This window comes from Pan troglodytes, chromosome 5 (genome assembly GCF_028858775.2).
Source record: "Pan troglodytes isolate AG18354 chromosome 5, NHGRI_mPanTro3-v2.0_pri, whole genome shotgun sequence".
NCBI classification, from domain to species: Eukaryota; Metazoa; Chordata; class Mammalia; order Primates; family Hominidae; genus Pan; species Pan troglodytes.
Window position 1 is genome coordinate 47,158,891 of NC_072403.2, and position 15,199 is coordinate 47,174,089.

The 15,199-nt window shown below is 45.8% G+C and overlaps 1 protein-coding gene across 1 annotated transcript; it reads right to left on the reverse strand.

The window, feature by feature from the left end:
* Positions 1–838: 838 nt before the first annotated feature.
* TREM1 (triggering receptor expressed on myeloid cells 1) lies at positions 839–13,663 on the reverse strand. The gene is made up of 4 exons (XM_016955438.4): positions 13,098–13,663; positions 9,655–10,011; positions 8,208–8,400; positions 839–3,470 (listed from the first exon to the last, which is right to left on the reverse strand). The coding sequence occupies exons 1-4, from the start codon at positions 13,252–13,254 to the stop codon at positions 3,365–3,367; spliced, it is 813 nt and encodes a 270-aa protein (XP_016810927.2). The 5' UTR covers positions 13,255–13,663; the 3' UTR covers positions 839–3,364.
* Between the last annotated feature and the right edge of the window lie 1,536 nt (positions 13,664–15,199).

Genomic DNA, 15,199 nt, shown 5'->3' on the forward strand with positions numbered 1-15,199 from the left:
ATGGAGACCCCAGTTATAACAGTAATAGCAATAACCACCATGGATTGAAGTCCTACTGTGTGTCAGGTGCTTTACTCAGGCGTCTCCTTGGATCCTGTCAACATTGGGAGATGGTATAATGGAGGTGTGTCATCTTTTGACTCTCCAGTACCAAACACCTTTTTCTTTTGGGGGGACAGGCCCCAATGTGTGAGTTTCACCAGATGCAGAGCTTTGCTTCCCCTTCTATTAAGGATGGAAGCAGCTATTCCTCCCACCCTTCTCCCGGCAGCTGTGCTGCAGGCACGTGACTTGACCTAAGCCTGGCCACATGCATGATTCTGCCCAGGACCCCAGATCTGCGGATGAGGCTCAAATGCAGGGCCAGTTGCAGATTACTTACTCAGAGGCAATTTAAGGATTCAGAGTCTAGGAATAGCATGGTGGCCTCCAGTATCCAGGGCAGTGGCATTGATGGCAACATGTCCAGACTGTCTCATGTGGCCTCTGCTGTCCATTATCTCTTGGCTTCTGCCCATTTTCTAAACCCGATCCCCCAGCCTCTCATCAACTCTGAGTTACTGATATCCCCCTAGAATTCCCTTGCTGTTTTAGATAGCCAGAGTTGGATTCTGTTGTCAGCATCCAAAATCATCACTGGCATGGTTAGGCACTATCATGCTCATTAAGGCAAGGAGGAATATTGAAGCCCAGAAGGTTAACTGAGTCACCCAGGATCAGACACCCTGCAAGGATGCAGAGCTAGATTCAAACGCATACATGGTTTTCCTCCAAGACCTGTGTCGTTAGCCACACAACACTATTGTATCAGTCAAGATAACAGCAAGACACCGCTGGCTCATTGAAACTGGGTAATTGAGGAGCATTTAATAAACATGTGCATAGAATTTAGGGAATCCAGTAAGGGGTGCTTCAGTATGCTGAGGCTGGCAATAGTGGTGGGTCATTCCCACTGCTGGGCCTACAGAGGAGAGGAGGGAACAGGTGGCTGGACTTGGAGATGGGAGCTGTTTGCTGAGAGGTTTGAAGGAGCCTTCAGAGGGGAATGCAGCCACTCCTGCCACCACCTGCCAGGGAGGGAGCCCTGAGGACAGAAACCCTGATCTGACTGTCTCCCCACCCTCGGCTCTCCTCTCATGCTTCCCATTGGCTCAACCAGCCAGAAGCTGGCAGCCAGGGAGCCTGCTGGTTTAGCCACATTGGTCAGGTTCCCAGGCAGGATGGGGAGGATGGAGCATGGCGTGGCCTGTAAGGGCAAATGGGAGAGTATCCAGCACGGCCATTTGTCTTCCGATTTAGTGCATATAATATTTCAGGCACGTTTAATATGTTGGACTTAAATAACACTTGATCTGTAATAAGTTAAGCACACAAGCATGCACTGGACCATGCAGTGGGTTATGTCTGGATGAATCTCTATGAATGTGTCATGGGCTTTGGTAAGGAGTGTAATGACTTCTTGGAAACAAGCTTGAGATCCACTAAGAGGGAGCTGTATACTAGTATACAGTAGGTCTGCAGGGGCCCTGGACTCATAAAGCATTTGCTTTATGCTCCAGGAGAATCTGATGCGGTGGCCTAAAGACCTCTGAAAAACATTGCCCTCATGTGTTCTGCCTCTCCTAGAGTGTATTTAATGATAATACCCCCTTGCCCTGGTCACTTTGTCAACTTCATAAACAGGAGCAACGCTGGGATTGCTAAAGTGTGGGGTTCCAGACCAGCAAGCTCAGCATTATTATAAACACTGCATCCTGTACAGTCACTGCCTCTGAGCTGCTTGGTTCTTTTAGGTAGGAAAATAAATGCACCGAGATTAACAGCTTCTGGATCTAGTGCGTCTGCGAAGATTCTCACCAGAGCATCAGGATGAAATAAATGCCCACCACACACCTTCTAATGGGCTCAAAATTGCGGTTCAGAAATCATCTCTCTAGGGTCATTACCATTACCTGGGCAGGTTCTGACAGAGCAGCATTCAGGGCAATGGGGAAGTCCTTATGTGATGGAGCAGTCTGGAAGCTGGACCTCCCCGTGCAGGGAACTTTTTCCACAGAAGTGGTGCTCATTGTAAAAATACATTTACCTAACATGAGACACACGGTATGTGTGGAAAAGTATGATTGCTCTTGGGAACTGAGGATAATATCTGACCTGGGCATCACTAAATTGGGCTGGAAGGACCCACCATCCTTTCCCCACCCATGAGGCCCATTTCCCTTTAAAGCTCAAAGTAGGAAATAACAAAATCCTGATTGAAATCTGTGGGAGATTGCAAGACAATCTCCCACAGAGACTGTCTCTGTGGTGGCCTGAACACCTACCTGCTTCACCGGGGAGGGCACTGGAGAGAGCATGGAAACTGAGGCAGGTGTTCCAGGAGCAGACTGAGAGAAGAGGAGGAGGGCAGAGTGGGGAACTAGGCAAGCACATGGGGACAGCCTCCAGAAGCCTCCCAGGGGGAGAGCTTTTACCCCGCCATCCCTGACCTTTGTGTGATACAGGAAAAGAGGCATTTAGACACAGGCGGAACTCCTGGTTATTCTATTCTATATGGTTTTGGGGTCCTTCAGGTAAGGAGCGCTTCAGTTTTCACTCCTGCCAGTGGGCAGTGGCTTATTCATGTGGCCTCGTTCTAGTCACATACATTTCTGCCTTCACGGGGCTATTTTCAGGATCCAGCGATAAATGCACACAGGATGTCTGACATGGTCTGTTGTTGCTCTCCTATGGATCCCATCTCGGCCTGCCAGTATTTCCCCAGGAGAAGATACTCAGTTTAACTCTTTTCTCTGAGAAGGATGCACTTTCTCACCACGATGTCTTATTTCTCCAGGTTCCACAATCTTCAACACCCTTTTCTGGGAGTGTTGGAAAGAACCACACATAAGCATGAAACCCAAGTGTCTGATGCTAGAAAGAGGAAGTCCCAGCATGGGGCGAGCAGGATGCTTCTGTAGTGGGAGCTCTGTCCAGGTCAGGCCAAATTGTATGGTCCAGGGCAAAACTGAGCAGGAGAAGTATCAGGTGTGCCTTCTGCATGTCACAGCCCCCACAAGAGAATTACGGTGAAAAGCATTGAACTGTCTGTATTTCATGCCAACCCCAAGTGGCTGGTGGAATGAAGGACCAAGCATGTTTGGGGCTGTAACTTCTTTTCTGAGGCACAAATGCCCACCCAAGATTATTAGAGGAACGAGGGCAGTGGGCAGGAAGGTGAGACGCTGACTTTAGAAATAGCCGGTGATTACAGATTTAATTCATGTTATTAACTCCCTGCCTTTTACCTCCTCCCTCCTCCCTTGGCACAACTGCCAGATGGATGTGGCTGGAAGTCAGAGGACATTCTCGTGGGTTCGTGGGCCTAGGGTACAAATGACCTCAGCGTGACAGCAAACAGGACAGAGAAGACCAGGCTCTTACTCAGGAATCCACCAGCCAGGAGAATGACAATGTTGAACACCGGAACCCTGCGGGAGACAAGAGGCTGAACGCTACTGCTGGCAAAGTCTCTCCCACACGCACATGTTCCCTCTAGAAAATGCCTTCATGTCCCACTCTCCTCTGCCTAGATCCTTGCTCCACCTTTCCCGCACTGCCTGACCCTGTGCTTTTCAGTCTGTCTCATTGCCAAAAACTACTGATTAGAAACAATTCAGTGGAGAGTATAGGTCCCTGTCCAGGAGAGGCACTGGAGGGAGACAGTCAGGCTGATCAGCCCATCCTCCTTCCTGTGATGTGGTAGGGAGAGAGGACTCTGGCCAGGAAACCCGCTCTCTATTCTCAGTACCGTACCCTGCCTACTGGGATGGTCATCTCACCTCTTTAGCTCGGTTTCCTCACCTATAAACCAAGAAGAATCCACCCGTAGTGAAAATCTCATCATGAATTTTATAGATTTTGGCGAAATGATTCTAAGGTTTCTGGGTAAACATCAATAGGTATCATAATAAAAAGATGCAAAGGAGTGAGGGCACTTGGCCAGTTCCATCAGCAGACATGCAAGCAGATGAGAGCACAAGGATGTGGCATGGTAAGACACAGGGACAGACAGATGGCAATGGAACAGAAAGGCCAGATGCAGAGCCAGTGCTATGCAGGAACGTAATGTCTAAGGAAATCAGAGGTCCAGTGGATAAGCTGGACATGGTAGCATGCACCCATGGTCCCAGCTACTTGGAGAGGCAGGAGGATCATTTAGTAAATAGTCTTGCAGTATCTGGACAGCAACGTGATAACGGTGTAGGCTTTTCTACAGTTTATAGCATGTAGCAGAATAAATCTTCCCCCGGACTAAACATTTAAATAAAATAAAAAAAAAAACAATCCAAGAAAAGTCACCAGGAAATAGAATCAAACACATTAAGAAATAAAGCAAAGCAATTGATTTAAAATCAACACACCCACCTATACAAAACTTAAAACCACATGCACAAACTAGCAAAGAGGGAAACGGCATAAAGGAGCTAGAAAGCAGAAAACTGCCTATTTGCCTGAAATCCACCCCCATTCAAGGGCCCTGACTTGTAGCACAGGGGACTACATTCCCAAGCCTGACTGGTCGAGTTCAGCAACTGGTGGGGGACAGGGGGCAGAGACGGGGGCAGGGATGGGGCAGAGAGACAGGCAGCAAGGGGCAGGGAGCCAGCATCTCTCTCACCCCTCACATGGTGGCGCACTCAGCATCCTCAGCATCTGCCCCGATTCCAGTGCTGCAACCTGAATGTCCTGGCTTCCGGGCTCTGCTCACTGCACCTCCTCCCCAAGTCTCTCCTGCCAGTGCTCTGCATTATCCACTCTGAGTGCTTTACCATTTTCCTATGCTGAACTCCTGGGGCATGTCCACTCCCAACAGGCCACCATCTGCATTTTTTTCGAGGCTGCACACAAGCTACCAAACCCCTGAAGGGCCAGGAATTCATGTGCTTGGCCTTGGTTAGAGCTGCCCTTGCTCAGTTACTGCTCCTTATAGGGACAACTCCAAATGTGACCCAGGAGTCCCCAGAGCTCCTTAACAAGACTGAGCCAGAGTTATCCTGTGAGATACCCCTTGGTTATGACACCCTTGCTTGGCTTCCTTCCCTTCCTGGTCCCACTTCCTCAATGGCTTTGCCAGAAATCACTTCCTAAAACATTTGTTTTTTTGTCTTTGTTTTTTTTTTTTTTTTAGAGAGAGAGAGAGCAGGATCTTGCTCTGTTGCCCAGGCTGGAGTACAGTGGCTTGATCACAGCTCACTGAAGCCTTGATCTCCCAGGCTCAAGTGATCCTCCTGCCTCAGCCTCCCGAGTAGCTGGGACCATGGGTGCATGCCACCATGCCCTGCTAATTTTTTTATTATTTTTTTGTAAAGACGGAGTCTTGCTATGTTGCCCAAGCTAATCTCAAATTCCTGGGCTCAAGTGATTCTCCCACCTCAGCCTGCCTAAGTGCTGGGATTATATGTGTGAGCCACCACACCTAGTCCTAAAACATTTTAACAAGACTTTACAGCTTGCTTCTGGGGAAACTACCTAGAGATAGGGTGATAGTGGCTACCTCTGCAGTGCCTCTCCATCCCCAGGATAGCGTCTCAGCTCTTCCATCACCTGGGCAAACAATTCCCTGCATTAAATTCCTTTGTTTCATGGCTGGATGTGGTGGCTCACACTTGTAATCCCAGCACTTTGGGAGGCCGAGGTGGGAGGATCACTTGATCCCAAGAATTCGAGATCAGCCTGGGCAACACAGGGAGACCCCCATCTCTACAAAAATAATAAAAAGTATTAGCTGTCCTGGTGGTATGCACCTGTGGTCCCAGCTACTTGGGAGGCAAAGGTGGGAGGAGGTTGAGGCTACAGTGAGCCATGATCGTGCCACTCCACTCCAGCCTGATTGACAGAGTGAGACCCTGTCTCAAAAAAAAAAAGAAAAGAAAAGAAAAAGAAAAAAAGCTTCTTCTTTTCAAACAGCTAGTGTGGATTCCACTTTCCAGACTGGACTTTGGCTGAAAGGATAGTTCATATTAGATGATAGATAAAGTTAACAGATAAAAGAGAGATGCAGTCTCTAGCAGCAAGGCAGGAGAATAGGGTCTGGAGGCAGGAACGTAAGACCAATTCATGCTGAATCATGGAGCAACACCAAGGTCTAGGGGCAAGGAATCTAGGATGGATTCGTGCTGACTTCCCATAGCTGGATCAAAAGGAAAACTCCTGAGGCTGGGGTCAGGGAACCTAAGGCCAATTAACATAAACTTTCTAAAGCTAAAACAAAAGGAAAAACCCCATCTCCCCATGCCCCAGCAGCAAAGAATCGAAGGCTACTCTCCCTACAGCCCTCCCCCTTCCACCACGTCTCAGATGGAAAGGGAGAGTGTCAGATTGGCCCTGAGCCAAGCAGAGACGACCATCCCTTTACCCACAGAGGGCGCCAATTCACCTCAGCCTTTAGTTAGCCACAAACCAAATGCTTCATCTAGATAAGGGGTAACTGGGAGGAACTTCACGTGGAGTACTTAAAACCCAGAAAACTTTGTAACTTGGCCCTTGAGCCACTTGCGTGGGGCCACTTCTACCCTGGGGAGCGCTTTCTCGCCTAAATAAATTCCTGCTTTCACTGCTTCATTCCTTTGTTACTTTGTGCGTCTTCTCCAATACTTTGATTAAAAGGCCCAGAACCTGGACAGCTTACACTTAAGGCCCTCCTTCCGGTAAAAGTAAGAATATGGGCAAAGATTATGTTCTCTTAACTTATGTATTGCAAAATGAAAGTAGAGGAAAAAAAAAAAAAACATTGACTCTTAGTAGATCATTCGTTTGATTTATTCCACAGAAGTTTAATGAGCACTTTGTTCCCCAAACAACGTAATGGGGAAAAAGGCACTGCCACTACCCATATGGAGGTGGAGTCTACACTCATAGAGAAATTAGAGCAGGCACCAGTTCACATTTGTTTTAGCAGGAATGTGATTTAACTCACACTATTTAATGATTTAAAAGACTAAATCCATGTCTGTAAGCCTGCCGTGACACTGCTTTATTTATGCATAATGGATCACACTGCAAATTGTTTCCAATCTTTTGGAAGACCATTGGTAGATGCTATTTGTATACAAAATGATATCAGTGTTTAAATTATCTCATGGAAATTTCGAGTTAATTATTTAAAAGAAGAAAAATATATCTGCAAGAATATGTTTATCTCAGAGTTATCAACACTATATCAATGTCTAAGAACAGGCCAATGGTTATGTAAGTTATGGCTTTCCCAATTGATAGAAAAATATGCACTCATTGAAATTATATTTATGAAATTTAGGTAGCAGCATCAAAGAATAATTTCAGCAGGGAAAAGAATAAAAACATGTATAATTAGACTAACTGCCATATTAAAATATGTATAAACATGAATAAAGACTAGAAGAGAATATGAGAAAAAAGACATGTTAGACTAGTGGTGATGTGGAAAAGTATTTCCATCCTGATAATTCAGTATTTAATGATAAACACATTCTAATATAAATCAACATTTAATAACTGTAAAGAGGTGTGAAATTGCTAAGTTAGTGGTTCTTAAGTTTGCCTACACATTAGAAATCTCCTAAACATCTTATTAAAAATACGGAGAGGGACATCATCTGCAAAAATTCTGATTCTATTTATCTATAATTGGGCACATGCAACAATATTATTTAAAAAACAATAAGGCAAAAACCAATACTGCATTTAGCCCCAGCTCCAGCTCCTGCTGAGAGTTATTAGGTGGACAATGTCTTCCAGCTTTGGGTTTCTACCATGCCTACTGAATTGTCAAGGAAGCTAAAGCCAGAGAGGGTTCCTGACTCACCCAAAGTCACATTCAGTTAGTCAGGCCAACACTAGATCCAGGGCCCCTCACTCAGAGTGCTTTCCCACTGCCCATCAGGCCCCTGGGGTTGGATGAGCTCCACTGGAACTTGGGGAAGATGCCATTTCCCTCTCTTTAATACTCAGGTTGCAAGGAAACAAAGAAGGTGAACTGGGGAGAAGGACAGCCTGGCTGAGAGCCTCCCCTATTCTCCATCACCACTTCCTTCTTCCCCTGGACATTTCTACCCAGACTAATGTGACTCAAGTCTGCTCCTGCCCCACCCTCCCCTTTCCCTCACTTTCACATCCTCTCAGCACACAGACTGGGAAACAAAGGGCTCAGTGTCCAAACCAGGGGCCCAGGGACCTGGAAACCATACCTGATGATATCTGTCACATTTGTAAGGTTGATTTCAGAGTCAGGAGTGGAGACATCGGCAGTTGACTTGGGTGGAGCTTGGGTCACAGTTCTGGGGCTGGTATAGAGTGGGTGCAAGGCCTTAGTGGTGGTAGGAGGAATCTTATACACATTCTGGGTAGAATTCTCATTGGAGCCAGGGGTCCCTGAAAAACCTGCAAGAAGACACATTGGATGGATGGATGGACAGATGGATGATGAAGGGGTGGATGGGTGGGTGAATGGATGTATGGATGTATGGATGAAAATGTGGATGAGTTGATGGACGGGTAGGTGGTACAGTAAATGAAGCTGAGGAGGGAAATGAGCATGGCCCAAATGCAAAGTTTTCCTTTGCTAAAGCCAAAGAAATACTGTGGAGTCAACCTGAGTCAGAAATCGAAAAAAGGAAAGAAGAAAAAAAGGGCAGGAAGTGAGGGAGAGCAGAAAGAGAGAAGAAGAAAGGAATTTTTTGCCATTCGTACTGTTGGAAATGAACTTGCCTTCTGTTCTTCACCAATTCATGTGCCCCAACCTTCTCCAAGAATAATTCCAGGCTTACTTGATTCACTCTGCCTTTCGTTCACCTGGCTTATGGCATATTGCTTTAGAAGTTATCTTTTATTAATATATTGTGTGTGCACCTTGTCTTCCTCAGGCTTAGAATTCCCCAGGTGCTGGGAACTTGAGCCTGCTTCCCTTTCCTCTGTCTTCCATAATTCATTCCTTAATGCAACATCTCCTGAGGGCCTACTTTGTGTCAGAAACTACATTATTTGCTAGGGGTGCAGAGCCCAGGAAGGCACAGGTGCTTCCCTCAAGCAGTTCTGAAATGAATAGGGTACAGATAAGTAAACCCCCCTCTCCTATCCAGTGAGATAGAGTTGTGTACAAGGGGACACAAAATGAGCTCTGGAGACTTGCTCCCCCAAAATGGGAGCCATGGACCATCAGCATTGGCATCACCTGGGAGATCAATAGAGATGCAGACCCCTGGGTCCCACCCTGTACCCATTCAGTTGGAGTGTGCATTTGAAATAAGATCCCCAGGTGGTCTGTGCCCACAGAAAGATGTGAGAGGGGCTGCTTCAGAAGCACACAGGCATGCCACCAAACGCATCCTTGGGAGGGGGAGTCAGGACATGACTTCTAAGTGGAGAACAAAGAATGGGACTAAATTATCCCAAATCTACCACTCACCTTAATTGTACCCCAATTCCTACCACAGCACCCGAAATTAGGCTGTGCTATCCAAGGAGAATCTCATGCATGGAAGGTTCTACTTACTACTGGACCTTAGATGAGAGATAAAGAGGTCCTGGGAGGAAGACAGACTGCTGGGAATCCTGAACCCCAGCTCTGCTGATGCTACCACCACTGCCCCTTTCCTCACCTGGCCTTTCTTTCCCCCCAAGTCCCAGGCCACTCACCCTTGGTCACCACCAAGCGGATGCGATCGAACAGTATGTGAGGCTCCTTGGGAGGCTGGTAGATCACACACTGATACAGTCCAGAGTCTTCCACTTGAAGGTTGACCATTCGGACGCGCAGTAAACCATGATCATGGTAGTCTTCTAGTATGATCCTCCCCACTTGGACTGGATGGGAATTCTCTGAAGGCCTCTCTGTGCATGCCAGGGTCTTGGGCATCTCTCCGTCCCTTATTATCTGCCAAGCTTTCTGGCTGCTGGCAAACTTCTCTAGCGTGTAGTCACATTTCACATCCAGGGTCTGCCCCTCTTTCAGTTCATACTTTTCCTCAGTTAATTTAGTTGCAGCTCGGAGTTCTATAAGCAGGGAAAGAGAATTGGGTTCTGTGAGGAATTATTTTTCTCTCTCTGGGTGGGGAAAAAGGAGAGGAGCCCCCCGTTTTTCTTGTCCAACCACCCATATTTCAGATGAGGTTCTTGAGGCCTCCAGAGAAAATACAACTTGCCCTGCAAGCCAGCACTAGACCTCAGATCTTTCCACTGTGAGTAGGTTTTTTACTATAAGAGTGAGACTGCATATGGTGCATGAGGATCAAATTTCATAAATGATCAGAAGAGGAAGACTGACTTTGAGAGGAAGAAACTGCCTGCCTGGAGACAGAACATGGGATATTGTACTAAGACCACGAGTGGCTGCAGCATGGTGGGAGGGATCGATTACAAGGGCGTATGACATAAAAAGTGAATGCAAAGACACGGTGCTAGCAGAGAGTGGCTCCAAGGACAGCTTGAGGAACTTCACCTAAGTCAGGGCAAGGAGATCAGCTCAAAAGACCTTTGGACAAACAGTGAGGAAGCCGTCTGGAGGGCATGATGGGCATGGATATCTGACTGCCTGGCACTCCTTTTTCCCTTCTTGGGTAGCACAGCACCCCTTTCCAAGGGAACGATCCTGTGTGGCTCTACTGTTGGGGCAGCCCACATTCTCAAGGATGGGCACAGGACACAGGATTTGCCAATCCAAGTACCCCATCTCGGGGCCAGGCACAGTGGCTCACGCATGTAATCCCACACTTTGGGAGGATGAGGAGGTCGGATCACCTGAGGTCGGGAGTTCGAGGCCAGCCTGGCCAACATGGTGAAACCTTGCCTCTACTAAAAATAAAAAAAAATTAGCCAGGCATGGTGGTGCACACCTGTAGTCCCAGATACAGGGGAGGCTGAGGTGGGAGAATCACTTGAACCCGGGAGGTGGAGGTTACAGTGAGCCAAGATCACAACACTGCACTCCAGCCTGGGCCACAGGGCAAAACTCTGTTAAAAAAAAAAAAAAAAAAAAAAAACACACACACACACATACACAAAGTACCCCATCTCCCTGCCAGGCTGATTGGTTTAGGAAGGAGCACATGGCTGAGCTGGACCAATCAGAGTCCTCCCTGAGACTACTGTAGCCATTAATAGAAATGCTTCTTGCTGGGATTCACAGGTCAATGAGATGTGAAACTTTATTATGTGAAACTTTCTACCACGTAGGAATAGGCTCCTATTTCATGGAGCCCCCTGGCATGCCCACCCCAGGATAGGCCAACAGATCTGCCTGACCTTAGGAAGACTCAACTCAGGGACTCACAAGGAGTTTAAAGGTGAAATCAGGCTTGAAAGCCAGTTCTTCTGGGAGCAAACTCCAGTTTCTAGGGAAACCTCGGAAACAGACCTCTTGGGCAACTCCCACACACTCCAGTCAGGACTGTGCCTCCAAGAGACTGTTGACCAGAGGCTGAGTGTTGTCTGAAACCAAGCCTGGTTCCCTCATTTGTTCACTCACTCATCAGACTGGCTGGGAGACTTCTCTATCATAGGCACTGTGCTGGGCTCTTTGGAAGACACACGGACTCCATCCTCAAGTTGCCACCACTGAAGCCCTAACCTCTGAAGTTAATGTTACAGATAAATCTCTTTTATTTGCCAGCTCCCCAGGGAAGGTGGGAGTTACAGGTGACTGAGTTTGCAAACTTGCCTGTCTCTCACAGAAGGAAGGAGACAATAAGAAACGAAGGCTGCTGAGCTGTCTGTGCACAATTGCAAGAAGGGAATTCCTTTGAATATGTTAATTAAAAGGGTAGCAAATACTACCTATTAAGTATTATGTGCTAAGGGTTTTTAAAGACTATCTTATTTAATCTTTATAAAGTAAAAAGTTGACACCATTATTCTCCCCATTTTATAGATAAGGAAACTGAGGCACAGACAGATTAAGTGATTTGCCCAAAGTCTCACTATAGTTAAGTACTAGAGCCAGGATTCAAACCCAAGGACTCTGGTTCCACCTAAAGCACTGAGCTACATGGTCCAACACAGTCTGATAGGGATTAGAGAAGTCCTGGCCCAAGTGTGAATAAGTATCCAGTTGCAAGGAGCATTCAGATTAACCCCTAACCTATCCCCACAGGGCACAATGAAATATATACCACTGGTTTTCTCTCACACAGGTACATAACCTTCAGCCCTCTGCCATCTCCCAGTTCTCCTTCAGAAAAACATGAATCAAACACAAGGAAATGCACTTGTCCATGAGGAGCTAACTCCCTTCTGCCCATCTAGATTATCACCCCAGCTCCAAGAAGACCCAGAGCAATGTCTGAGCACAGGCTTTTCAAGGCAGTTGTCCATGACTTTGCTCAAAGTAGAGAGCCCAGGAGGATACCTCTCCCTGATTTTTCATGCCTTCCCAAGGCAAGCCTCGCTTTTAACTCATATTGACACTTTCCTCCTGTTATTCATAAGGATTAGGAGGAGGAGTGAATAAAGCCCCGCATGCTTCTGGTTTGGGTGCAGATGTGAGCTGTGCGGATCATAAGAGGAGACACAAGGAAGAGCTGGGGCATGCGCCGGCTCTGCTGAGCCTCAGCAACTGTGCCCTCCAACCCCAGCGTGCCATGGAGAGCTGGGATGATCACCTCCACCAAAATGAGCACCAGCCTCTTCTGGTCACATCTGTGTCCTCAGCAGTAGTATATTTGCTGTCCCATAGTAGACCCCTGGGAAATATTTGTTAAATCAATTCTGTCTTTTGGGTTTAACAGATTGTCAACATCAAACACATCATGATGGAATATAAGAAAAAAATTTCAACATCAAATAAACTTATTGTAGATCATGCCATGATGAGATCTACTCTATCATTATTCCCATACTAGGCTTTGCATGTCTCTAACAACATCGACATGCACAGACATCTTTTTTCCCTGACTCTCTCCTTCTTTTACTTTTGTGTGCAGACACTGCATGTTCTCCCAATTCTGGGTAGAGCAGCACGGTCTGCCATAACTACTGGTTGGCTCTATCTTGGATGGCCCTGTGCTCTGAAGCTTCAACAGAAAAGGGCTCCCCGAGATCCTGGACCAAACGCCTCCCCTGCTCAGTCCTCTTCCTTGTCTTACCTGAGACAAAGAGCATCCACAGCAGCCCCCAGAGCCTGGTCTTCCTCATCCTTCCTGTGCACCAGCTCCAACTGCTGCTGAGGGCTCCCGGGACAGCTACAAGGCACCGCAATGACCTAGAGGCTTTGGAAAGTTGCACAACAGGATATGAGGCCATTCCTGGGAGTCGCTGAGTTTGGGTTCTGTTTCATCACCAGTTGCTCTGACTCCTGACGTCAACACAATAATCCAGAGACCAAGACTCACTTCTCAGTTAAGTTTCTTTGAACTCCAGTTTTCCTTTCTGTGGTAATAATGACAATTACCTTTCAACCTTACAAAATCTAAGGGAGAATGATACTTGAATGTAAATCAAAGTAAGGCATTAATATTAGGAAGGGGAACAGAGGGCCCTTTGCTCTCCAGAGGCCCCCTCTCCATTCACATCCAGTTCAGTGTAGTGAAGAGTCAGGCCCACATAGGGAGAGGCTGCGACAATCATATCTCATCTTCAGGGTTTTTGTGAGAACATGTTGCTTCATCCTGCCCTGCTCAGCCCCGTGGGTTCTCTTGGCTTCTGGTGACCTGGGGTGCACCTCCTCTTCATCACCAGGAGGGCCACACCCTGCATTTGTCCTTCAGCATTGCCACAGACATGGCCTGGGAGCTCACAGGGGTGTAGAGACCCCAGAAACAATTTGAGAGGACACTGCCACCACCCAACAAGAACAGACTTAGATTTAAAAAGGAAACTTGGTTCAAGACACTGAAGCAAGAAGAAAAAATCCAGCAGGTTTTGTACTAGAAGCAAGAAAAGACAGATTTGACAGTGTGAAAATCAAATCAATAATGGAGAGGATTCACTTCAGAAATATTCCCAAATGTGAAATGAATAAAGACATTTAGAAGAGCTCAGAAATTTAAGGGAGGACAAATCATAGAACTCCAATCTACAAATCAGAGATGTCCTTAAAGCATAAAATGGAATGGTGGATCACAAGCAAGATTAAAAATTTTATCTTAAAAAATATGCTTTCCAGGTCTGAGAAGAAATCTAAAATTGGAGGTTGAGAGTTCAACATGGGCAAGGAAAAAATTCATAAAGTGAGACCTAGAATAGGAAGTTTCCAGGTGAAAATTTTAAAATTTAAATAAAAAGATTCCTACTGCTAAATAAACAAAAAAGTAACTTGGTTTCTTCAAAGGAATTGAAATAATCAGGACTCAGATTTCTTCTCTGAGTAACAAATACCATGAGAGAGTGGGATGAGGTATAAAGAACATTATGACCCTAATATTTTACACCCAAATTGATTGCTACTCAAGTATAGGAACAGCTAAAAGGTACTATCATGTCTGTAAATTAAAACAAACAACAACCAAAAAAATTTTCAAGGCTAACTTTAATTTTTTTATTAAAGCTGTTCAATGCAGCAATTTATAAAATATAGAAAATAATACATAAACTTAAATCATGTTATTACATTTTATAGAGATCATTTGTAGTGGAGATTTTACTATGTTTATTTTTTGTTCTACAAATAATGTCGGAAAACAGGCTTCAAACATGCTTGAACTGAAATCTGCTGGCCCCTCCTTTTGCTGTACTCAAGCAGTCCCTAAAGAGGAAAAATAGACAGAAGGATCTTGACGTTTTCTGACTCAGAGAGGAGCCTACGTGACTTCTGTGGTGATGAGTCAGATTAATATAGTTTATTTCAGTGAATAAATCCCCTCCTTACAACAAAATTAATATTCCACACTTAAATAATAGCTATTTCACATACTTTCTACATTTTTGTGTCTTCATATACTTTGTGTGGAGGATTAAACTCCTGGAAGATTAAGAGGGAGCTTTGAACTAAACAGTCCAAGAAGAATTTTTAATTAGACTTGAATATCACTGGAGGCTGATTGCTCCTTCACATTTTCCTAACTACGGACAGCACCTGCATTTAAATTAGAATGAAGTAGAATGAGGTCTTTCTCCACTTGTCTGATCTATTTGTGTACTTGAGGTCAACAGTGCAAATAGTCACGTGTCACTTAATGACAGATACATTCTGAGAAATGTGTTGCTAGGTGATTTTGTGTTGCAGGAACATCATGGAGTGCACTTACAC

Bases quoted from the DNA above. Each gene is read 5' to 3' on its own strand.
- TREM1 (XM_016955438.4), bottom strand. From the start codon at position 13,254: ATGGCCTCATATCCTGTTGTGCAACTTTCCAAAGCCTCTAGGTCATTG. The intron at 10,012-13,097 runs GTAAGACAAGGA...CCCTGCTTATAG, and splicing joins GTGGATGCTCTTTGTCTCAG to AACTCCGAGCTGCAACTAAA. The intron at 8,401-9,654 runs GTGAGTGGCCTG...GTCTTCTTGCAG, and splicing joins CCGCTTGGTGGTGACCAAGG to GTTTTTCAGGGACCCCTGGC.